This window comes from Dunckerocampus dactyliophorus, chromosome 1 (assembly GCF_027744805.1).
Source record: "Dunckerocampus dactyliophorus isolate RoL2022-P2 chromosome 1, RoL_Ddac_1.1, whole genome shotgun sequence".
NCBI lineage: Eukaryota > Metazoa > Chordata > Actinopteri > Syngnathiformes > Syngnathidae > Dunckerocampus > Dunckerocampus dactyliophorus.
Genome location: NC_072819.1, coordinates 16,267,035 through 16,293,221, shown reverse-complemented (window position 1 = coordinate 16,293,221; position 26,187 = coordinate 16,267,035). Strand labels below are relative to the sequence as shown.

Here is a 26,187-nt window from a genome sequence, read left to right as displayed (position 1 = left end):
GCAAAAACTGCCAAAATCGTACAGATTTTCCATCTAAGACTAATTATTTTGCGTTTGATCGGGTCAGTTCAGTCACGGGAATAAGGGCGCAATATAATTTGCGAAAACCAAATTGCGCTGGAAAGTACGGTATTACGATATTATGGCCATGGTGCGTATGAAAGCAGATCTCTGATTGGTCGTGAAACATACTCCCATCCAATCACGATATGTGTTGCAGCAGATCTTCTGTTGCTGTTGGAAACAAATATGGTGGTCCTGCTGCTGTTTTAGCTGGCCGTCTGAAGACTGAACACAATGATTTCTAAGTATTTTGCCTAGGCGGACTCATGTCACTCGGAGCGGGACAACACTAACAATAACAACCCTCCGAAAAAACAAAAAAGAACGGCCGATGACTTGGATAAGCCCGCGGTTTCTCATTTGGCCTCAACCTCAGCAGGCCCCTCCACAGGCACCAGTGACAGTTCCTGGACGCCGACGGTGAGTGATGGACGACAGCTGCCACCGAGACCTGGTGCATCTCATGTCGCCATAACCAGCTTGTTAAAAACAGTTCGGAAGTAGATGAAAGAAATGAACACGGACATTGGTTATAAAGTCAAGGACGACGATTGTGTTTACGAAATTTGGTGTGAGGTGTGCAAGGAACATGGTACTGGTTCAGATCGTGGGTCGGCTCTTGTGACTGGTAGCAACAGGGTGAAAAAGGAGGCAATACAGCAGCACATTAAATCAACACTTCACCAACGGTCGTTAGCAACCAGGCACGCCAAATATTTAGAAGCAAACAAGAAATCAACTCCAACTGAAGACGGCTTTAAAAGGGCTGATGAAAAGACATTGGAAAAAATTGACAATTTTTTTTGCCTGAAAATTGCTTCTTAGATGAGCAATTTGCTTGTAAAGTGAAAATCAACAAGCAACAAATTGCTTCCACTGGATTTTGGCAATTTCTACCCTTGGCTATGTGAAATCAATGCGCATAGGTAATGTTTTTCGGTAATGTTTTAAATCTTCAAAATACGGCAAGATACTGCAAGTATTACATGTTATCATCAATGTACTTGCTAATGCATGATCACAGCAAGTATATAAAACGATAAAACATTTTTTTGAGGACTTCATGGTCAAAATGGTTACCTCCCATGACGTGCATTGTTAGCTGGCTCATACTAACTTTTCTCTTGTTAGAACACACAGAAAGGGAAAGAAATATGTGTTCATGTTTCAAATAAGGACTGTAGATAATGGGCAAAATAAAAAAAAAATGTGCAGCTTTCCTTTAAAAGGTACTCACGGATGTAGGCAGTCATCGAAAGGCATGGTTAATTGTGCAACACTTGGATAAAGGTACTTCACCAATGTAGGTGAAAAAGTTCTTCTCATCCAAAACTTATTTTTAAAAGGTATTAATAAAGCAGTCTCATCAATGTCTCGCCACTTCTGCCTCAGACACTCACCCACACGCACCTCGGAACAGACGTGGCAGCAAGTTGCCTACAAACTGCCAAAGCCAGAATTCTTGTCCTCTTTCTTGTTAATCTCGGACACAGAATCATTTGGTTGAAAAAATATTGACTCCCGTTGCATAAAATCCTTGAAATTGCCGCAAACGCATTAAGGAGCGCACACTAGCAATGTGCAGATTGACACGGAAATATTGATCCTTCCTTACTACTTATTAAAATTTACCAGACACATTCGGTGAATTTGCACATAGTATCGGATCGGTATCGCAGACACCAGCCTGAATTTTACCCAGTATCAGCTCAGAAATGAAATCAATGGTAACGCACATCACTAGAGCACACACGGCAGCAATCTTTACTTCCGTAAACACACGGTTTTGCGAGTGACGTTGTGCTTTTGCGTATGCACGTCACTTTCCAGACGCTTTGCGTTCACATTAACAAGTTGCATTTGTTTAGTAATGTCAACGACCACATAAAAAAATCGGATTTAAACAAAAAAAAAAACTGCATCATAGCCTGCAGTGTGAACGTAAGCCTAAAGCTCACTCATTGTGACTTTACATTTGATGGACTCAGTTGAGAACGCATCAAAGTCAGTGAGTGCAATTCAAAGTGTTCAAAGTTCTTTGATCTGTAACATCAATGATCCTTGAGATAACTTCTATTGTGGCTTGAACCTATAAACAATAAAATAGACTTGACACTGACCTGTATTATTATTATTGATAAAACTGTATTTAAGCTCTTTGACACCAGTTTTGGATTAGCCCAGCGAGGTCCTGTACAATATCCTTTACCCTGACAGGAAACTATGTGCTCGCAAAAATTTGATCTCTTTTGACTCATGACCCTGTCAAGCATTATGTAATAGTCAGACCGTTACTGGTCCTCACGCATAAACATTAAAACACAACTTCAGCAAAATCATTTTGTTACCAAAAAAAATTATATCATTTACCGAAATGACACTGTTGACAAAAACGACACAAGACAGTTACATAAGTAGATGGCCATCTGCTTAGCGTCAGGATTTCTGTGACTATCCGCGTCGTTGGATCCTTTTGACGTGACTGTGTTTTTCCCCTAAGAATACTCTTATTAGAGTGCGAGCCTTCAGAGTGGAGTGTCTGCACCTCTAACCAGAGTCGGCCACAGGTTCATTCTTTCCGGATTGAATTACTTTGGTCAACGCGGAAGAAACCCTTTTTTCAAATTTTTCACCCCCATCAAAGGGATTTTTGTCAGAACTAGTTAGGAAAAGGCACCGTATAGTTAATATATACAGCAGGGGTCACCAACGTTTTTCCTTGTGAAAGCTACTTTTACAAAATGAAAATGGCCAGGAGCAACTCATTTTTGTAACATTTATTTTCAGAGCTTATTTTAAACCCAAACAAAGCAAATATGCTTGTTTTACCAGAACATTAACACAATGCTGGCGTCCACAACTCACATTTTGTATTTCAGAATGGATTTCTTTCTACTGTTCTTTCATTATTAACTGAAAACCTGAATGAAAAGCAGGCTTGCGGGCACCTCATGTGGTCGTGGGGGGCTACCTGGTGCCCACGGGCACGACGTTGGTGACCCCTGATATACAGTATATGACAAAAATGAGTCCGCCCCTCACAAAGTACAACAGAAATTAAGCTTGAATATACTTTAGAGTAGTCAGTGTAAAGTTTGTATGGTAGTATAGATTTACTATCCAAAGTGTCAATAGTGTAAATACCATTGTTTTCTAGGACTGCCTTCATCGTCTTGGGTATGGAATTCACCAGAGCTGCATGGGTTGCTACAGGAATCCTCTTCTAGTCCTCTATGATGACATCACTGGTGGAGCTTGTGAATGTTACACACGTTACGCTCCCCCACCTTCCTTCCTTCCACATGATACCCTACAGGTGCTGAATAGGGTTCAGGTCTAGAGGAGACATACTTGGCCACTCCATCACCTTCGGCTTCCTCAGCAAGGCCATGTTTTTTCGGAAAACTGCTATGCGAACCACTTCCTATTTAACAATAGCACGGTGCATTTGCAATTCATATTTCCTCTCAATAAACCGCAGCTCCCCAATGCCTGCAGCACTCATGCAGCTCCAGACCATGACGCGATCACCATCATGCTTGACTGTAGACAAGACACAATTATCTTGCTACTCACTTGTGTTGCCAGCTAGTCAATAATGGCTATGTGATGACTCATTTTCAGTGGATAGTAAATTCATCCATCCATTTTCTATGCCGCTTATCCTCATTAGGGTCGTGGGGGTATGCTGAAGCCTATCCCAGCTGACCGGGCGAGAGGGGGGGTACACCCTGGACTGGTCACCAGCCAACCGCAGTGAACAGTAAATCTATACCGTTATACAAGCTGTGCACTGACTATTTGAAAGGTACCGGTATATCCCCAAGTTTCCTTGTATAGTATTGTCCCTCGAGAAGACACACTAAAAATGCTTGCTGAAATATGTTGGGTATACTCACTTTTGTACAATACTGTACAGCAGTGGTCCCCAACCTTTTTTGACCCACGGACCGGCTTGTGTTCCCACAAATCTCCCGCGGACCGGGGGTGGGTTCATACATTACAGCAATCTAATTTATCGTATTTATTTTGTATTGTGTAAATCCAAGACATGAATAACATCAAATTAAAAGCAGAAAATGAATGCCGACCCACTATCCACCAGTTCAAGTTCAAGCCAAGTTTTTTCCAGAAAGATTATTACATGGCTGTTTGACGTGTGTGGTAAAAGGCAGTGTGCTAGCATGAATTAACTTGAGACAAATGTGCACATTAGCACTCAATAAGTCATCAAAACTTACCTTTATGCATTCCCACATAGTATCAGCATTTGACACCAAATATGAGATGAAAGAAAAATGGTAAAAATACAGTAGTAGTCTATCTGTGCGGGATGAGATAAAGTTAGTACACGCACAATGCGTCAAGTGAGACGGATGTAACAGAAAGAATCTGGACACTTTTCAAAATAAAACTAAAAAATGAAATAATGGAAATTATTTTTTCTTTCTGTGCGGCCTGGTACCAAATGACCCACGGCCTTGGGGTTGGGGATCACTGCTGTACAGTACATAACTCAAAAGCTGGAATATTAGAAGACCATTAGAAGATAATGTCAAAACAAAAGGTCTCAAAAACATACCATTCTCCCAGGGCCTCTAAGCAGCGCATCCTGCCCAGGATGAGCTCTGGATCCTCTTTGTTCATGTCGATCTTCTTGTCGTACGCCACCAGGGCATCTTCCCACTCATGGAGCTTCTCGTACCAGGTGGCTTGGATTTCCTAGTCAGAAAGTGACATGTTCTTTATTGCGCAACCTTTGTTCCTATGACAAAAATACCACTGTGAAAGAACTGCACCACAGTGCACACCACGTATCTTATTTATTTTTGGTGTGAAGACTTTGCTTAAACCTGTTTTTTATGTTACTGATTTTAAAATATATAAATTATATACATTTATTTACATAAATTGTCACTACATAGTGATGTCACTTGAAATTGATGTAATTGATCTGAAAAAACAAACAAACTGTAGCTTCCCATACAGGATTACCGTGTAAAGATCCTATCTGTATCAGGTATTCAAGACTCAAGATTCAAGAGTTTTATTGTCATATGCACAGTAAAACAGGTAGTTATACTACGCAATGAAATCTTTATTTTGTTCATTCTCCATAAAAAAAAGAAAGAAAAGGTATGTATGCAAAACGGATACATGCAGTGCTGTAAAAAAGTGTTCGTCCACTTCCTGATTTCTTTTTTTTTTTGCATGTTTGTCACACTTAATGTTTCAGATCATTACACAAATTAAAATATTCGTCAATGGCAACACAACTGAACAAAAAAAGCAGTTTTTACATGAACCTTTTTATTATTAAGGGAGAAAAAAATCCAAAGCTACATGGCCCTGTGTGAAAAACTGATTGCCCCTGCCCCCCAACGCCGTTAAAACATAACAACTACGTTTATTTGAGTTTTATCAGTCTGAAAAAGGTTATAAAGCCATTTCTAAAGCTTTGGGACTCCAGCGAACCACAATGAGAGCCACTATCCACAAATGGCGAAAACATGGAACTTGGGTGAACCTTCCAAAGAGTGACCGGCCAACCAAAATTACCCAAAGAGCGCAGCGATGACTCATCCAAGAGGTCACAAAAAACCCCACAACAACATCAAAAGAACTGCAAGCCTCACTTGCCTCAGTTAAGGTTCATTGTTCATGACTCCATAATAAGAAAGACACTGGGCAAAAACGGCATGCATGGCAGAGTTCCAAGACGAAAACCACTGCTGAACAAAAAGAAAATTAAGGCTTGTCTCAGTTTTTCCAGAAAACATCTTGATAATCCCCAAGACCTTTGGGAAAATACACTGTGGTCTGACGAGACAAAAGTTGAACTTTGAAGAAGGTGCGAGCCCCATTACATCTGGTGTTAAAGTAACACCACTGCATTTCAGAAAAAAAAAAAAACATCATACCAACAGTAAAATATGGTGGTGGTAGTGTGATAGTGTGAGTGTGTTTTGCTGCTTCAGGACCTGGAAGACGTGCTGTGATAAATGGAACCATGAATTCTGCTGTCTACCAAACAATCCTGAAGGAGAATGTCCGGCCATTTGTTGGTGACCTCTAGCTGAAACGAACGTGGGTTCATGCTCAAAAATGTGGCTGAACTACAACAATTCTGCAAAGATGAGTGGGCCAAAATTCCTCCACAGCGCTGTAAGAGACTCATTGCAAGTTATCACAAACACTTGATTGCAGTTGTTGCTGCTAAGGGTGGCCCAACCAGTTATTAGTTTTAAGGGGGGCAATCGCTTTTTCACACAGGGCCATGTAGCTTTGTAGCCCTTAATCAAGTTTTACTTTAAAACTATATTTTGTGTTCACTTGTGTTGTCACTGACTAATATTTAAATTTGTTTGATGAAACATTTAAGTGTGACAAACATGGAAAAAAAACAAAAACAAATCAGGAAGGGGGCAAACATTTTTCACACCAATGTATGTGCAGCAGTTATATAATGGTAGAAGTAAAATATCAAGACTTCAAAGTATAGCTCACAGCAGCACTTCAAACAATACACGTCTTCGCAATACATATGTATTGAATATATATATATATATACACACACACAGTCAAACTTGTCTATAGCGGCCACTAGAGGGAGTCTGCAAAAGTGGCCGCTATAGACAGGCGGCCTCTATAGACAGGTTGGTGTCCAGTTTGAATGTTGACCAGTAGAGGAAAAACAAAGAAAAAAAAGGGGAAAAAATAATAATGTTGACCATTAGAGGGCACTGCGGACTGTGGATAAAAGTTGTACAGCACTACTAGGCTTGTTATTATCATGGTTCATGGTTTTAATTCATGCTGAACATGCATGAGTCAAACAGTAGCACATCACATAGTACAATTCACAATTTTGCATGTCCAAAAAGGAGTAGGAAGAAGCAAAGCTTATTTAATCCTACCCCTCATCAGTTTCACATCAGTTGCAATACATTTATTCACTTCTTGTTCTTCCAAGTGTACTTTGTAGTGCAATCATAGCCAAGGTTTTTACTTACTAAAAGGAAGCTAGAGGCTTAATAATAACTGATAGAATATATCCACGACCCACAGAACAAAGCTGTGCTAGTAATGTCTTACGCTTGTTTTTTATATTTTACTTTTTATACGGCAGAGTGTCATTACAGCTTTAGTTCATCAGGAAGTGACGGGAAGTGACGGTGGGCGTCCCGAGCAGGAGAGCTGGGCTCAGTGCTAGCTGTGAGTTTGGAGAGAGTTGGGAAGTGTGTTTATGTTGGCGTGGATGTAAAGTCCTGCAGTATTCTCCGCTGTTAATAAAGCCATTAAAGTGCATCGGCGACGTGAGTCTCTCCTTCCCCACAACAAGCGGCATTACAGTATTGACCAGTGCACACCAGGAAATAAACGGTGTCATTTCTTACAGGCATTGGCTGGACAGCTATGTAGTGGGGCTTGTTTAACCTTTGCCTTGTGGGCAAGCAGGAAGGCGAGGTGTGTGTGTGTGTGTGTGTGTGTGTGTGTGTGTGTGTTCTGTGTGCTCTCTGGTGGCTGCATTCAATAAATAAAGTTGGCAGAAGCAACAGGAGAAGTTTCCTTCTTTGCTTCGGAGCTGAATAACACTGACAAGTTAACAGACTAGTAGCGAACGGAAAAGAAGACGGCTTTTTTGTGTCGAATAGAGAAGATGAGGACTTTGATGGATTTGTGGATGAGGATGGATGAAAAATAACGTGAGTACATTCTAAAATACTTCAATTAAGTACAACCGAAATCAGTTTTGCTCCCGCTGCCGCATGCATGCTAGCGTATGTTTTTTTTTTATTGTAGCGTCGCTGGGAGCACGTCCTGTTCCCAGCCTACTTTGCGGTAATGTTTTGGTGCAAATGCTCTTAAAGTTACATGTTTGACCAGGAAATAGCAAGCTCAAAAGAAAACGGCTTTTTTATGTGGAACAACTGACAGTTTGTGTGGATCTTGTGAATGATTGTGACTGAGCTAGGACTCAGTAATTAAAGTCTACACACGACGGCTTCATTGATTGAAAAACAAAACTTTTTCGTGCATGAAGCTTCTACTTGAGTTGGTAATTTGGACGCTATATGCAGTCAGATATTGACCAAGGGAGACAAAATGGGTGGCCGCTGGCCGCGTTGGACAGGTGACTGCTATACACAGGGTCTATAACATGTAAATTTGCTGCGGGGGTTTTTTCAGCGGCTGCTATAGGCAGATGGCCGTTCTATAAAGGTGGCCGCTAAGACAGGTTTGACTGTGTGTGTGTGTGTGTGTGTGTGTGTGTGTGTGTGTGTGTGTGTGTGTGTGTGTGTGTATATATATATATATATATATATATATATATATATATATATATATATATATATATATGTGTGTGTTTGTGTGTGTGTGTGTGTGTGTGTGTGTGTGTATATACAGATCTCCTCTCAGATCTGGACCAGGGCATCAATGAGCTCCTGGACAGTCTGAGGAGCAACCTGGCGGCGCCGGATGGACCTAAACATAATGTCCCACAGGGGTTCTATTGGGTTTAGGTCAGGTGAACGTGGGGGCCAGTCAATGGTATCAATTCCTTCATCCTCCAGGAACTACCTGCATACACTAGCCACATGAGGTCGGGCATTGTCGTGGACCAGGAGGAACCCAGGTCCCACTGCACCAGCGTAGGTTCTGACAATGGGTCCAAGGATTTCCTCCAGATACCTAATAGCAGTCAGGGTGCCATTATCTAACCTGTAGAGGTCTGTGCGTCCTTCCAGGGATATGCCTCCCCAGACCATCACTGACCCACCACCAAACCGGTCATGCTGAATGATGTTGCAGGCAGCATAACGTTCTCCACGGCATCTCCAGACCCTTTCTCGTCTGTCGCATGTGCTCAGGTTGAACTTGCTCTCATCAGTGTAGAGCACAGGGCACCAGTGGTGTAGTTGCCAATTCTGGTGGTCTATGGAAAATGCCAATCCAGCTCTACGGTGCTGGGCAGTGAGCACAGGGCCCACTACAGGATGTCGAGCCCTCAGGCCACCCTCATGGAGCCTGTTTCTGATTGTTTGGTCAGAAACATTCACACCAGTGGCCTGCTGGAGGTCATTTTGTAGGGCTCTGGCAGTGCTCATCCTGTTCCTCCTTGCACAAAGGAGCAGATACCGATCCTGCTGAGGGTTGAAGGACCTTCTACGGCCCTGTCCAGCTCTCCTGGAGTAACTACCTGTCACCTGGAATCTCCTCCATGCGTCCAGGTACCGCGGTGATGGTCCAGATCTGGGAGGAGATCCTCCAGGACACCATCCGTAGTCTCATTAGGAGCATGCCCCGACGTTGTCAGGGATGCGTACAAGCACGTGGGGGCCACACAAACTACTGAGAATCATTTTGAGTTGCTACAATGACATTTTAGCAAAATGGACCAGTGTGCTGCATCATTTTTTCACTTTCATTTTTGGGGTGTCTTTGATTCCCCCCTCTATAGGGTGATCATTTTCATTTCTATCAAATTATGTGGCATCATTTTGTTACTAATACATCACCCACGTATTATCAGGAAAGATATTCAAGATCATTTTCCCCCCAGTTTAGATCTGATGTGTTTTCCAAGTGTTCCTTTAATTTTTTGAGCAGTGTATATATATACATACATACATATATATATATATATATATATATATATATATACATATATATATATATATATATATATATATATATATATATATATATATATATATATATATATATATATATATATATATATATGTGTGTAGTACTGTAGTACTGTACTGTAGTACAGGACAATCACAGCATGCATCACAAGCATGCATATAACATAAAAAACTGTGTTTGTAAATAACTAAACATTGTTATTCTCACACTTTTTTTTCAGTCAGACGAGCAAATGCGTTTCCCACATGCTGTGTTTTTAGAACAGGGTAGGCGGCTCAAATGACCCTGTATATTAGGAGAAGGATACCCCATGAAGAGGTGTGTGCAGACATAAGACCACCCATGATACAGTTCATTAAGGTTGTATTATAACTGAAAAAAGGGGAGGTTTTCTGTACTTGTGTGTGTGTGGGTGTTGCTGTTGGTACTGTTGACAGGTAGAATTACTAAGTCCAACATATTCAGAAACTAAGATAATATGGTTTCCATTTGGTAGACTCGTTTTCTCGTCTGCCCTGACACTTTTAAATATACATACAATTATAAAAGTTTGCATTTGTACTTGTTGGCTTGACTACGCTGCAATGAATGAAACATTTTGGCTTATTAAAATGACAAATCCTGCGTATTGATGACTAATTGCAGGTTAAGTGCTATCTGTCAGTTTTGTTGAACTTAAGGAAGCAAAACACTTACCAGTTCACCAAAATGTTTCATGGCGTACTCCAACACACCCGACGCAGCTTCCGGCTGTTGCAGTTTATTGTTGATACTGCAAGAAAAAGAGACAAAAACAAGCTATTGGGACATCTTATACAGGTAGTCCTCGCGTTATGTATGAATTCCATTCCAAGACTGTGATGGAAGTCAAAATTGGTCGGATGTTATACCTAAATTAACTCCTAAGTCACTCACACTACACACAGAACGCATGAAGGATATAAAATATAGTAACACTAAATACAAGAATTAAATTAAACAGTATTAAAAAACAAAAGCTAAAGCACAAGCAACCTTTCCATCTCAATAATAAAACCACTACACTGCAAAGTTATTACTGTCGCTTTCAGAGTATCAGCGACCTGACAGTTATGTGTACACTACTGTTGTGTTAAGAGTTTTGTGTGTGTGTTTGTGTGCGTGTGTGTGCCGAGGGGGGCAGTTACGTGCAGAGGGGACAGTTGAGTTTGCTCATGTTGTTTTGGCGTGGTTGTGGCCAACAGTCGCCTGTTTCGTTTTTGCACATTTTTTTCCATCGACCACCTCCGGGTCATCCAACGTCAGGGCAGACGTTAAAATACGACCTTTACCCTTAATGATGATCACGATAGTCAAGCAACTGAGACAAGTGCGGCAACTGAGACAAGTGCGGCCAATACTGAGCACATACACATTCTGTGGCACACCGCACTATAACTAGTGCTCGTGTTTTCCAATTATTTTCAATTAATTTATGGGAGCTGGTATGTAATCATGGAACGCCGTAAACGGAGAACCAAATTACAAAAGAAAATATACTCTTAATTATTGTGACATATGCAGGCTTTTAGTAAACTTTCAAATACTGTCATAAGATGTAATAATTATAATACAAGTTCATTACCGAAGAAACACAATTTTGACATCACTTTAGGGTGGCCAGACATCTTTCCAAGGTGTCCCGCCATGTTACATAATGTCTGTACTAAGATATTAACTTGTTATAGATTAAAGTGTTACTATATACTACAGTACTATGACAAGTTGTTAATAAAAAAAAACAAAGGCTTTGATTGCATCATCATATGTCATTATTGTGTGTCGCCACAACGCAAGGTTAGATTTTTATGGAGCGTTATGTACGCCATCACCTGAAGTGTTTTCTCTCTGAACAAAATTGATCATTGTTGGGGGAAACAGACTGATTTGCATTTGTCACACTTTTCAAAAGATGTGTTATCTGTCACAATCACACCCTGAACTCACACACACCTCCCCCCACATCTGGAAACACTCCTGTGAAAGGCAACTCTACTTCCTCAACGGGTAAAGAAGCAGGATAGAGTAGAAGTGAAGGAAAGTAGAAGCGGGCCGCCCACAACCAGCCAAAATGAAGCGTTTAAAAAGCGCTGGTATGTGGCAGAGTTCCTGAGGACAGTGAAATCTGTATTTGTCAGAACAGTAGCTTTAACGCACAGTCAAGGTTAGAATGTGATGAAATGGATCAGCAAATGACCACTGCAAGCTGCTGATGCTGAACTCAATACCTGACAGGTACAATTAATATTCACAAAAGGTGGCTTGATCGGAACCAAATGCAACCGCCACACATCATACAGTTATCGTGAGAACACCTTTTTAGCAAGGTCCGGAAAGGAACATTAAATGAAGGTAATGAATTGGATTTGAATAAAATAAGTATTTGATCCTCAAGCAAAACCCTTGTTGGCAAGCACCAATGTCAGACATTTCTTGTAGTTTGTCACCAGGGTTGCACACATCTCAGGAGGGATTTTGGTTCATTCCTCTTTAAAGACACTCTCCACATCCTGAAGGTTTTGAGGTTGTCACTTGGCAACTTGACGTTTCAGTTAACGCTACAGATTTCTATGGGATTAAAGTTCGGAGACCGGCTAGGCCACTCCAGGATATTAATGTTGTTGTTATTGGCTTGCCTTGGCCGTATATAGTGGGACTTTGTCATGCTGGAAGACCCATTCACAACCCATAGGAAGTCAAATATTCCTGTACCCTAAGGGCATATGATAATTATTTCCAACTCCTTAATTTGCATCTTCTTAAGCGACACCTTTGTGGCCTTAGCGGTATATTTTGGGTCATTATTATACTGCAGTATAACATATAACAATGACCCAAAATATACAGCCAAGGCCTTCCATGGAAGACCCATCCACGACCTATCTTCAGTGTTCTTCCTGTGGCCATTACGTTGTAATCAGTGATTCTAAGGTAGATGGCCCTGTTCAACAATCTTCCTGTACCTCAGGGGATGACATACTTAGCCTTGAATTTATTTATTTTAAACTTAAGATGCCAAAAACGTACCACTTCCACACAAGATGGGAGAACTTTTTTCACTCTATCATGTCGGTCATACCATGGCTGACATCATGACTTCACGCAATGTTAGGTAATGTCTCAATATTTTGTGTTTTACTGCCATCTACTGACCAGCATAATACATATCACTTGTATTTCAATATGTTTGACTCTTCTGTGGACCCTGGAGACATAATTGTCCCACAGTGAAAGCCATCTGGCTGCCAGGTTCCCCACAGAAAACACATCCAGATGACAAGGTTCACACACTATGTTCTCCATCAAACTATTAATGAGCACATAACTTCTTGAGACTACTGTCATGCTTCTCTATTGTGGTGGGTGTGCACGCATCATATCTTAATTCAAAGCTGGTGAGGCCAAGAGTGGACTTGAAGTCCACTATCAATATGTTCAGAAAATGTATCATTTATCCTGAATAACATTGCTTAAGAGGTTGAATTACATCTGGATATTAGTAGTCCGAGTCCTCAACTAAAAGAGAAGAAAAAGGAAGGGATTGGCCAGCCAATTGCCTTTATAATGTAAACACGACAAAGTAACCCGAGAGACTATTAGACTGAAAAAAGGGCAATTTCATACCATATAGCTATATATATTAACTCACAGTGGGTCTCCGAGTACTGAACAAACAGGTTTGCTTTTAAGCTTGAATGACGGAGAATATTTATAACCATTTCGATTACAAAAACAGATTTTTGCCCGACTTTTGTTCTTCAAATATCCAGAGGGAAAATCGAAAGTGCAGTATACCGTAAAGTGAAATCATTATGAATCACCAAAAATGATCTTGGCTTTCAACAATTACTACAATGACTGTGAAAGCAAGCTCTTTTGAAAAGTGAATCTTTCCATTAGGTAAGTAACATCCATGCTTACTTGAAAGCCAGCGTTGGACCGATATAGAACAATATACTTTACTACTAAAAATAGAAGAAAGAAGGCCAAGTCCCTCGTTTAATAATCTCTAATGTATGCAAAGCAAACAGAGAGGGATACCGAGCCTTGAAACTGAAACTAATCTAATTATTAAGGAAAATCCACCTGATCCTGGATAATGTAAAGCATAATATTTTTAGAAGGGGGACTGGCAATGTGCAGTTTAGAAAATTAATATTGGTCGATCAAATGTATAGGTTTGAAATCTCCGGAGACATTTCTTCAGGAGGAATTAATTTTTACTCCATAGTGGTATTCTTGTAAGTGTCAGTCAAGTACAAAATGGATCGGGATGTCATCTGAAATCGAAAAACTACAATGGAATCCCACAAAATGACCGCATCAGAGCCGTAACACAAGCTGCCACAATGATACGCCTTTGCCTTTTAAAGAGAAACCACAGAAGGATGGACATTTTTGCAACATTGAGCTAGCATCCTGAATTCAAACGATTGAGATGAGGGACGACTTCAGTGCCAGCATCTGAGTCATGGAATTCTTGTTGGACAATTGCTTTCAATACAAAGCTGATACAATTCAATACATTTCTGATACCACTGCCAAAGGTGGAATGTTGGGGGAAGAACATACACAGTTCTATGCCATTTATACAGAACAGTGAAACACAATAAAACTGAATTAAGGGTCCAGTATTCTAGTATTTTTCAAGTTTTTGAAATCTCACCGGTCGCACATTAGTGTATTGTAAGTGTGACGTCCAGAATTTATGCTGGAAAATGCTGGAATTTAAGCAGTTGAAATGTGCTTTTAAGCCCTATTAGGACCACGCCGTTTTGTGTGTCTGTAACTTTAATTCTAATCAGCCGTGTTTGTCCACGCCTGTCTCCAACAGAATGCGTGGCTCTAGGAAGTGCTATTGTGCACTTCATTCATTTTTTTACAAATACACTAGAATAGCTACAGTATATGAGTTACAGTGCCAACATTACAGTCACATTTTAACAACATCATGCTAGGTTAGCCTATTCGCTGAAGAAAAACAAAAAGCTCTAACTTACAGAGCCCACAACTGCAGCTGACTGTTAGTTGGCAGAGCATCAGTTTTTGTTTGTTTTTTTTAGATGTGTAGCGAAGCCTGCTTTTTCATTCATGACGTCATAAAAACCACACAATGGGCACTTACAGTACTTATACAGACGCCTGTTACTGTTAGAACATCATTATAGAGTAACTTGCGCATAATAGGAGACCATTACTGCCAGTTTGAACAGTCTAGAAAAGCGGCTACTGAAACTGATACTGAAATTGCTACTCAATCAATGAAGAGTACCGTTCAGTAAAAGCAGGCCTTTGGAGCTGTCTAATATAAACCCAACCATAACCAAACCTATGCTTCAAAAGTTTCAATTTTTATAACTATTTCTTGAGCACTATGACTGATATTTAAAGGACCATTACAATGTTAAGGGAATGTTGAGGGAATACAGAGCTTAATTTATGTCATGACATAAGCAGCACACATATCCTAAACATGATTTAAGCAGGAAACTAAACTTGTAATACATGGTCTCTTAGGGAAGTTTGGCACGAATATGTGTTCTATGGTAACGATTAAGAGTTAAGCGCCTGTATTAAACACAGATCTCAGCCTCTCTGCGACAGAGAAAGCGGCACATAGTTGGATGCGATAAGCGTGGATGCAAAGGAAGTTACATCAATACTTGGTGACCTGTGTCCTAGCAAATTGTTTTGGGATAAGAGTGGCTTGGGGGGAGTTTCGAGGAGGTTTTGGTTTTGTTGCCTCAAGCAAGTTAAGAGTGCTGGGCCATCAGCTGGAAATACTATTGAAACGTGATCACCAAACTGGGAGAGACCAACGCAGGCCAGTGTTTTCTGGGCCTCTGCACCTTTCGGGTCAAGAGGCCAAAAGAAAAAAGTGTCTCTGGTGCACCTCCCCACCACCACCACCCCTGAAAACTGGAAGTTACCTCATTGGAATGCTGTTGTTGCCATGTGAACAAACAAGTCCATAGTCAATGTTTTTAAGCCAAATATTAACACAATTGTCAGTAGGATTGTTGGACATAATGTAAACTCCTTTTTTTCTCCATTTAAATTAAAAAGCCAAACTTTATATCATATATATATATATATATATATATATATATATATATATATATATATAAGATAGGAGTGTAATGGTACATGTATTCGTAATCTGTTTTTCTTTTTTTTTTTTTTCTTTTTTTTTTTTTTTTTTTTTTAAATGGTACAGAGGTGTACCGAGTTCCCTTTCTGTACACATTGAGTGAGACACAGGAAGTGTCACTGCCTTGTTATAGTCATGTGTCCACTCTGTAAATAAATACAATACAGCCCAGGTTTGGCTAGTGAGAGTCATAGCTAGCAATAGTGCCAAGGAGAAGCCAGAGCTTGAAAACCCTCTTCTGTCATTAAAGTCTCCTATTTGGGATCACTTGGCCGTCCCTGTGTAATACATCAACTGACAACTGGATAGGAGAAAAGCAGTCTGCCACTGTTCAGTAAAGATGGGGAACTGTGCTACAATCTGGAACAGTTTATGCTGCAATTCAGCAAATAAGGAACTTTCATTTTCAAAAAAACAAATAAATAACTATTCGAACTGTTGATGTTGCATATGTCAGCATCAGTGCACTTTCCTAAAAAGAAACCTTGTAAACTATTATACATACATTAAATTGATTACCGTAGTTTATTTTTGTTGGATAATTGTGTGTATTGGAGAACTACCTTCAAGCAGTTTGCATTTCTTTGTTGCATTTTAAAAATCATTAATGTTGTTTACTAGGGATGCTCCAATCAGGGTTTATGCTGGCGATTCCGATACGCATCAACCAGGACCAAAATCGGCTGATACCGACCACATGGATTAGTTATACATTTTTCAATGTATTTATGATGAGTGCTATTGGCCATATGATATGAAAAAAGAAACCATAAACTCACCTTAATTTAGACAAAAACATATTTGACTTACTTTTTCAACAGAACATATCTTACTGGTGAAACTTGCAGAGGATGAGACGCCTTCTTTAAGGAGACTTTGGATGTGAGAGTATATTGGTAGAGCTCAAGCAGGACTTCCAGGTGAGTAAGAGAGCACTCGGCGAACCTGGTGTTTTCGATAACCGAGAAAGGCCGGTCATCTCGTCCAATGAATTCAATCTTTTCGGGTTATTTGCGTAGACATCTGACTGTCACACACCTTCGGACGGGTGTCCACATGGCTGCGTTAGCTGCCGTTTGACTGATGATCACACTGTGAGCCTCAAAAGCTCACCATACTCCATCAAGTGTTTGTTCTTCAAATGCAGTAATAAATTACAGCTTTTTAAGGTGCTCCCTCCCGCAAGTTAGTAGTTTTCGTGGCATGTGTTGGTAATTAAGTTCCACACAGCAGACATGATGTTTTTGTTTTGGCACGTCTGCACACTGTGAAGGAAAGAGGGAGAAGCACGATGTCAGAAATGTTAGGGCAAGACTCTACATTACATGCATGGATCCTTGCGGGCTGCAATAGTACTAGCCACAGGTGATTTTTTTTTTGTGATTGGCGGTGAAAAAGTACTTATCACCATATGCCGACCACATGATATTTTTCACGGAAATCGGACGATACGGATCGGTGGCCGATCGATCGGCGCATCCCTATCGTTTACACAAAAACTGAGCAGTTTGATGTTTAGCATTTTATTTCCAAAAATGGCCCAAACTGTCACCTTAAAACCGAGGTACGTACCGAATAGTGATTAGGGCGTACCGTTACAGCCCTTAGGCACAAGGTACAAAATTATATGCTGCATACAAATTAACAAAATTATTTATTATTTAAACCAATTCAAATGTCAATATTTCTGTCTCTTGCAGTAAAAGAACCACAACATCCTCACATGTCATTAGTCATTTATATATACCCCGTCATGCCATTTATCTTGAAGTTATACCACACATAAAAGAAAAAAAACAAACCGCTGTGAATACTCTTGAGGACTGCGGCCAATCTATGCTCTATCCGTTCAGGATGTTTGTCTGAGCTACTGGTTTCGGAGAGTGGCAAACTGTTAGCTGACAAAGAGTTGGCTGTACAACTGATACCAGCTGGCAGTCATCACTAACTTAAGCCACCAGAGTACCAGAGGGCCTGCCAAGACATGAAGTCAGCCAGTCAAAGCTACACAATACCCCCAGTATATTCATATCGTCTCCCCAAAATCATGGAAAATAGTACAGAACAGCATGTTAACCCCAAGTCGCCAGGCTTAACCAGGTAGAAGGTCAACATTTATTGGATTATTTTGTTCGAAATGCAAAGCTCTGATTATTCCACTTTTATTGTGGTTTCTTACAATCTGATCAAACTTGGGTGCGGACCACATCATTGGATACAGTTCATAGACCAGATTTGGTTCATTTCGATTTTTTACATGAAAGCAAAACAAACAAACCCAACAAATGATTCTGAATGGAAGTTACGATTCAAAGGGATTGTAGTATCTTGCACCACCCTTCCTCTACCATTCCCTGAAAAGAGCCGAAATGTGGTACAGGTTGTTATTTTGGTACACGTCAAAAGCCATAATCTTTTGACAACAGAACATCGCAGTCAACTGAACTTTACAGCTTATGGAAACAAGGCTTTAGTAAGTTAATGCTGCAAAAGTTCACTATAGTATCAAGAATGTTGAACCCTGTGTTTTAAACCACTATCCATCTTTACATCTATTGGCAATCTTTGAGCACAGAGGCCTACCTCAATCTCCAACCTCAGGTTTAATGAAAACCATATTACTCCACGGTCACATCTACCTTTGATATCCATCCAATATTCATATACAGTTTATCCCATACAGGAGGTCATAGGGAGCTGGAAGCAAGCCTAACTGATATTAGACAAGAGGCCACAGGCTGGCTGCCAGTAGGACTGACGTATGGAGATAAGCGTACACGTAAATGGGCAACTTAAGCCATTGGTTAGCCTCACCTTGTGTTTTTATTCGATGAGAAGGAGCAGGAGCACAGAGACTAAAGCCCCGGTCACACCGCCCGAATTTTGCTCTAGCGTCCCTGGGGCGGTGAAAAAAATCATCACTGCTCGTAACCGCGCACAAAATGGTAAAAAAAAAATAGAAAACACGGGCGTTGTCCTAGCGGTGCACAGCTGAAGCCGCCGTTGCTTTAGTGTTGGTTTAACGGTAGCGAACGTTGGTCTAGCGGTGACGCGAGCCTTGATAGAGCGGCGTTCTGCGCATGCGTGCTGGTGGCATCCTCATTGTTCTGTGGGTGGTGTCGAATAAACAAGCCTACTAGTTATTTATGACTTTAATCACCAGGTCTGCTCGCATGCATCATACAGTACAGCTCCACACTCACACAACTGTTGGTCCCATTCGCAGTCCCACAGTGCCCTCTACTGGTCAACATGTAGCAGTATAAATATAATGTGTCTGCAAACACTACACTCATGAAGTGCTGGAAGGCTCATTCCACAGCTCCACCATCAGCTTGTCATATCCATGGTATTACAGTTTTACTGTAACTTGGGGGCAAATTCGATATAACTGAGGTCTGCACTCAAAGGCTATTCCAAATGGGCTCCTGGCCCTCCCCGTATTAATAGCGAAATTATGCTCCGCCTCCGACACCTCCATACTAACAGCAAACCAAAGTTCATCACCGCAATGGATCGCTTTCCATACAAAGCTGATACAATTCAATACATCAATACACCGTTCTAGCAATCCCGTGTCCGCTCGTAAAGCGCTTACAGCCGCTCCAACTAAGTTTTTGCAATGTTTAATCACCGCCTGGGCAAAGCTGGCGAAGCAGCAGTGGTCCAGCGTTCAAGATTTCTGCGTAGGCGTAGCGGACCCAAAGGTCCACGAACTTCTGTTTAGCGGCGCCAAACTTTGACTGAGCGTTGTTGGAGGGTGATTAACTTTGCCGTAGCGGAAAATTGCCCGCTCCTCACCGCTGGCAATATTTTGTGCAGCTCAAAACTTTTGGAGCGGTAGGAGGGACCATCATCGGTGGCCGAGCGTATACGGCGTTGCCTTAATGGGGACCAACTTCTGTTAAACGGTGGTGCGAGGTTACGAGCGGTGATGAATTTTTTTCACTGTTCCAGGGACGCTACAGCAAAGCTCGGGCGGTGTGACCGGGGCTTTAGGAAGACCATGTGAACTGCCTAGAGAAGGATTTTGTGAGGAAACTATGCCTATTACAGAGTGTCAGCACGTTATCCAAATATCTAAAAATAAACTGAAGGAACAGATTGGTACAAATGGCAAAAAAACAATGTCAGGAGAAAGACATTAACAGTTAATACAAGTTATGTAATTCTTAAATTCGGAGAGACCAAGAATCTGCTGGTTTCAACTCAATGTAATTGAACCCATGAGTGCTCTGCTGACAGCTTGGCTCAGGTGGTTACTATTTAATACCAATGGAGATATACTGACATAAAAGCTCTTTTGGGCTTTTTGTAACTAAAGCATTATGTCAGCCACCATTCCACATAAGGTAAATGCAATTAGCACCACAGGGGGTCCAAAGTGACATCACCATGGGCCTATAAGAATTTGGTAGGTAGGGTGCTCCATATCGTGCAGAGTCTGATGAGTTAGACAGTAGTTTAAAGGAGGTGGTTTCCAACGGGAAAACGAGCATGATGATAAACATGCAAAAATAACATCCAGCATCCAGCTAGGCCTTTCTGGGCTAGCACCGAATGACAAAGTCCAGGGCAAAGGAAAGAGAAAAAGTGATGCCTGCGATGTATTGTTGGCGAGTGAGATGTGACTCACGGAGCAGTTAGGCAAATGAGGAAATGTAGGAAGGCAGAATTTACTATGTTTTTCCGTAAAGAGAGACTGACGCACATCAGTGACCTAAGGACTCATGAAACGGTCAACAATCATCACCCCCATTGTTAATGTGGACACTTATACATTTATAAAACAATAGAAAATTATATTATTGTTATTTATTCATTACGTGTACCTTTTTACACCTATACACATACACAACAATACGCATACAATAAAATAAAAATAACAATTACAAAAAGTCTAAGCGAAAGGATTAACCATATTAATTGGTTAGATTATCTGTATTCATTATTAATTATAAATACAATAAAATAAATAATACACATATTTTAAAACTTCACTGTATAGTACAATAAATGTGTAAATTATTTGATGGTGTTCAGAGGTAAATAGCACAGGATGTATCTGGAATTTCTGTCATTGATGAAGTCTATCCTGCTATTTATTATGCAGCATTATGGTAAAATATTTATTAAATAGTATGTTTAGCTTTTTGCATGTCTGTAAAAACTGTAAATATTAAACACTGATAAGTGTTTTCTGCTTTAACTTCCAAAAAAATAAAAATAATAAAGCCCAACAACAATCGGACTATGTTGAATCGATCTATCTACACCTCCAAACTGATTTTAGAGGAATAGCACTCAAGTCACGAACCCTTCAAGCATTTCACATGTCTTGGCATGTGAGGACCAGATTTATTGAAGAAATGGTCCTCCCCCAGGATATCATAAAAACAAATGTGCAATGTGTAGCTGACGTGTAAACGCGGTGAGGGGGAAATGACAGCGTGACCATAAAACCATCAATATGTATTCACAATACTCAAGGACTTTTCATAGCTTCATCATTAAATATGATTTACACACTAAAAAGGTGACTTAAAACTGGAAATGCGATGCCATCTGGCAGTACTTTCTTTACTTCTGTTGGTACACCTGTGGTTATTTCAAACAAATGCAAAAAACAGAAAAACATTATGTCGCAACAGCCAAAAAAACCTAACGTAACACAGGTCTACCATCTGTGGAATGAGTGAAAGTAAGTTGGGACAAAAAGGTAGCAGGGAAGGGATGAGAAACCTCTCCACCCAGGGAGGGTTGGAGAGTCCAGTGACGGGTGTGCACTGAGAGGGAAGGGGGAGGACCCATATGTGAAATACTTAAGATGGTCTGGGAGAGGAGGTCTTCACTGAGGAAATCAGATTTGGGTCAAAGAAGAGCTACTGGGCAACCACATTTTGAATTGCTACTAAAAACAAGAGCTTTTCCCAATATGTCAAAAATCAATCTGAGCATTGCGGCTTTGCTTTTTGCCCTTGTTCTGGTGACGGTGACATGGGCCCAGAGCCCCAGGAAGACACTGAAATCACCAAAGCCCTCCAAGGGCCAGTGCTGCGACGAGGTGCGCTCTCTCAAGGTCCAAGTGGCCAACTTGACAAGCCTTGTCGGGGAACTGAGTCGCAAGCAGGAGGCCGACCTGAGGAGCGTGGTGAGGCAAATCATGGACCTGGATAAGCAGAATCGGCAGCAGGAAGCCCGGGTCACCGAGGCTGAGAGCAAGTACTCAGAAATTAACAACCGTGTGGAGATCATGCAGCTTCAGACTCTGCAGTCGGCACCTCAGACGACATCAGGTAAGTAGCAGCAGTTTCTCCATCTTGGATCTGAGTTATCTTTGCTGTTAAATAACTTTAAAGTAGACTCTGTCGTTTAGCAAATATTTCAAAGGTCAAAGTTCTTGTGAGAAGTCATAATCAGTCTTGCCCATCAATACAGCTCCCAAGTTCATTTCATTCATTAATTTTGAGCTCTAAAGTCCAATCTGCATGGCTGTCAATCATGTCTTCCAACACTTTAGTACGCACACAACATTAATCAGCATGGGCTCCCATGGCAATGGTATTGTTTATTATTTCAGTACCTTGACTGGGTGGTCTCACAGGATCACGCCTGTATGACCAGGAAAGCGAACAGAGACCTTTTGAGTGAGACATATAGACAGGAAAGCAGTAGATTTAGGAAACTGGTTGGTTTCCTATCTTATTTACAATGCCTAATTTATTTTTTGTGGACATGAAAATGATGATACTTCGTTTTTCCCAGATGCCATATATGACTGTGCATCACTCTACAGCAAGAGCTATAAGATATCCGGCGAGTACAAACTGCCAAAAGACGAGTTTCTGGGAACTCCTGAGCTCAGCGTGAGTACTAGTACTACTACCATGGGGTGTTGTGGTCAAAATGCTTTACAAGTCACTCGAGCATTGAATTAATACACATATCTTCAAAGTTGTATAATTATTAGACAAATGGTCAATGACTTATGGACAATTAGCTGCTAAGCCCCACCTGTGCCCCTGCAAAGATGGAAGCCATGTTTTTCAACTAATTCTGGTCAAATTTTATGGACATGTGTTTGTCAGTCCCCAAAACTTTGTACCAAAGGTGATGATTCGGCAAAACAATCTTAGTTTACAGTGGGTGCTCTGTAGAGCGTGTTGAGCTGTGTGAGAAATTTCAAGTCATTCCAACTTACAGGGATTAATAAGCGCAACCATGTAGTGTATTTGTCAGAAACAGCGTGTTTTGACAAATTTCCATGGCCGCCATCAAGCAACGCCTTTGCAGAAGCAAGGTCGGGACCTGGCAAATGATTGGCCATACATAAGTCATTGACCATTTGTCTAATGATTATACAACTTGGAGATCTGTATTGTAAGTATGCACTTCCATAACATTTTGACCATAACCAAAAGGGGGATGCCACACATGGGCTGTCCAAATTTTTCCATGACCGTATATGATCGTCCATGGTAAGACACTTTGGAAATGCTTTGTAGGTGTTCTGCGACATGGAGACAAATGGAGGCGGATGGACTCTGATCCAGAGACGTAAAGTGGGCCTGATGTCATTCAACCGCGACTGGAAGCAGTATAAAAGTGGCTTTGGATCCATCCGCGGAGACTTCTGGCTTGGCAACGACAACATATTCCGTCTAACAAGGCGGCCCACTGTGCTCAGAATTGAGATGGAGGTAGGTTTTAAGAAAAAAAATATCCATAAAGCATTTTGAACACATAAAAACTAATACGTTAAAATGCTCACAAATGCAGGACTGGGAAGGAGAGAGCCGTTATGCTGAGTATGGCTTTTTCACTGTGGCCAATGAGCTCAACAGCTACAAGCTTTTCCTGGCCCACTACAGTGGGAACGCCGGAGACTCCCTGCGCTACCACAACAACACCAACTTCAGCACACTCAACAAAGACAACGACAAGTGTGTGGATGACTGCGCTTCTTTACGTAAAGGTAATCATTTGTAACTTCAAAACCAATGCATCTTACAAGCACATTTTTACAATGTTCGTGTTTTCGTAGGTGGTTATTGGTACAACTGCTGCACCGACTCCAACCTGAACGGCGTTTTCTACCGCTATGGTGACCACGTGAAGAGCACAGACGGCATCACTTGGTACGGATGGCACGGTCCCAACTACTCCTTGAAAAAGGTGGAGATGAAGATCCGGCCAGTTGGGTTTCAGCCTTAAGTTCTACACCTTATGTCCTGGATGGAATGATGAGGCTTTCCCTTGGCAGCCAAAGGAAGGAGATTCATTCTTTATGTTGGCCTGATTAAGTTTGATGAATTTTTTTTTTATTTGTATCATGTTTGACTGTAAATTGCAGACTGTGTGCGTGTGTGTGTGATTAGTCTATTTATCAGTAAAATGTTTTATTTCTTAAAATCTTACATATGTGTGTGGCTGGATTGTGCTTCATTTATACATAGGGCAAGCAAAAACAAGTGATACGTAGCAACGATTGTGCTCAAATGTGGTTTGAAATTGCTGGAATGGGACCAAATATTATTGAATTATGCCACATTGTACTGGTATACACTAGCCATTGATTGTCATTGTTGTAAAATGTGTACAGATGTGTGTTTTTATATGTGACAGAAAATAAACATATTTTTAAAAGAAAGTGACAATTTTACTATCTCTGTGGCTAGTTTGAAATGTAACTAACATAATGCAGTATTCTCACCATTCATTGCCAGTCTATTTGCGCCAGTCACTGACCTCTGACTCTTAGGTCACATCCTGACATTCAACCCAAAGCGCTCCTAAGCAATGGTAGGAATGAAGACCACACACGAACATGCTAGCTAGCCCTTTCATCGCCTTGAGTCAAATAATACAATTTTGCTATGTTATAGGAACAAAAAGATGGCTAAAAGTTTCAGGAGAACAGTCAGGCCAAGCTCAGGAACTTTGCCGTAGGTTCGGTCAGATTCTTTGACATTAAGTTGTATGACATCCCCATCAGCAGTGTAGTGCATCAAGAGTGACTTACGCCCCCAATTGGTCCCGTGAGCTCAGTTATGGTCGGATATCAGTGAGGAGGAACGTAGTTCCGCTAAGTTGCTGGGGCCATTTAAGTAAAGAGTTTGGCTTCTCAAACCTACATGCCTTCAAAAGAGTAATACATTTGCATCACAAAAATGCCAAAAAGAAATCAGTCGCTTGGCGTTATATTTGTCTCCAACCGTATCCCTGCGCACTGCCGCCTGTGCATTCCTGTGTATGTGATGAAGACACTAGCATCTTCTTCCGTGACGGAGCACCATGGCCATCTTGTTTACGTGTGTGTTCCACAGCAGAACAAGATGCGACCGTCTTCATCGCATACACAAGAATGCACACAAGAATGTGACAGTGTGCAGGGATACGGCGGGAGACAAATATAATGCCGAGCTATTTGTGAGGTCTGATTTTTTGGAGGAGGCATTTTTGTGATGCAAATGTATTACTCTTTTGAACCCATACTGTTTTGAGAAGCCAAACTCTTTACTTAAATGGCCCCGGCAACTAAGCAGAACAACTAAGCAGATGTCATACAACTTCATGTGAAAAAAAATCCAAACTATCCCTTTAAGTCACGGTAAACATCTAATTAAGGTTGTAATGGAGCCCCTTCCCTTGTGGGAAAAATACCATTGCACCTAAAGACCTTTGTGAGAATGTGACAGATGTTCTACTAACCCAAGTCTATAAAAACATGGAACACACTAATGTATAAATCTCAAAGCGGTATATTTATTACAGTATATTTTCTCAAGGGACATACCGTATTTTCCGGACAATAAGTCACACTTTTTTTCATGGTTTGTCCGGTCCTGCGACTTGTACTCCGGAGCAACTTACATATGTTTTTTTTCACACTGACAGCTGCGAAAGGGCGCACACTTATGTGCAAGTATGTGCTATTCCTATCACTCCTTTACCAATGAAAATTTACTATGTAAACATCAACTTGTAAAGACAACTGAGGCCCTGTCCACACGAATACGGATATTTTAAAACCGCATATTTTTCTATGTGTTCTGGCCTCTCATCCACACGCATACGGAGGTTTTTGTACTTAAAAACTCAGCTTTTGGAAAACACCGGTCAGGTTGAAGATTTTTTTAAACTCCTGCTTCAGTGTGTTCGTGTGGATGGCGAAGACATATCTTTTAGCTTGTCGCTTACAGATGACGTAACAATTATGTGCCGTTATTTCCACATTAGATAAGTATAATTTAATGTGTGCAATGGCACACATAACATTGCTGAATGAATTTTTGGCTGTA

General features: G+C 40.9%; 2 protein-coding genes across 2 annotated transcripts in view; one reads left to right on the top strand and one right to left on the bottom strand.

The window, feature by feature from the left end:
• mtor (mechanistic target of rapamycin kinase) overlaps nucleotides 1-26,187 on the bottom strand; it is a 127,066-nt gene that overhangs the window by 43,983 nt on the left and 56,896 nt on the right. Inside the window, exons 29-30 of the mRNA XM_054767890.1 lie at nucleotides 10,414-10,489; nucleotides 4,646-4,785 (exon numbers count right to left, since the gene is read on the bottom strand). Of these exons, the coding sequence (XP_054623865.1) occupies nucleotides 4,646-4,785; nucleotides 10,414-10,489 (216 nt within the window). The remainder of the gene's footprint in view (nucleotides 1-4,645; nucleotides 4,786-10,413; nucleotides 10,490-26,187) is intronic.
• Nucleotides 21,738-24,536, top strand: angptl7 (angiopoietin-like 7). The gene is made up of 5 exons (XM_054767901.1): nucleotides 21,738-22,182; nucleotides 22,652-22,752; nucleotides 23,392-23,586; nucleotides 23,666-23,861; nucleotides 23,931-24,536. Exons 1-5 carry the CDS (start codon nucleotides 21,822-21,824, stop codon nucleotides 24,098-24,100), a joined length of 1,023 nt encoding a protein of 340 aa, XP_054623876.1. The 5' UTR covers nucleotides 21,738-21,821; the 3' UTR covers nucleotides 24,101-24,536.

Bases quoted from the DNA above. Each gene is read 5' to 3' on its own strand.
- angptl7 (XM_054767901.1), top strand. From the start codon at position 21,822: ATGTCAAAAATCAATCTGAGCATTGCGGCTTTGCTTTTTGCCCTTGTT. The intron at 23,587-23,665 runs GTAGGTTTTAAG...TCACAAATGCAG, and splicing joins TGCTCAGAATTGAGATGGAG to GACTGGGAAGGAGAGAGCCG. The intron at 23,862-23,930 runs GTAATCATTTGT...GTGTTTTCGTAG, and splicing joins CTGCGCTTCTTTACGTAAAG to GTGGTTATTGGTACAACTGC.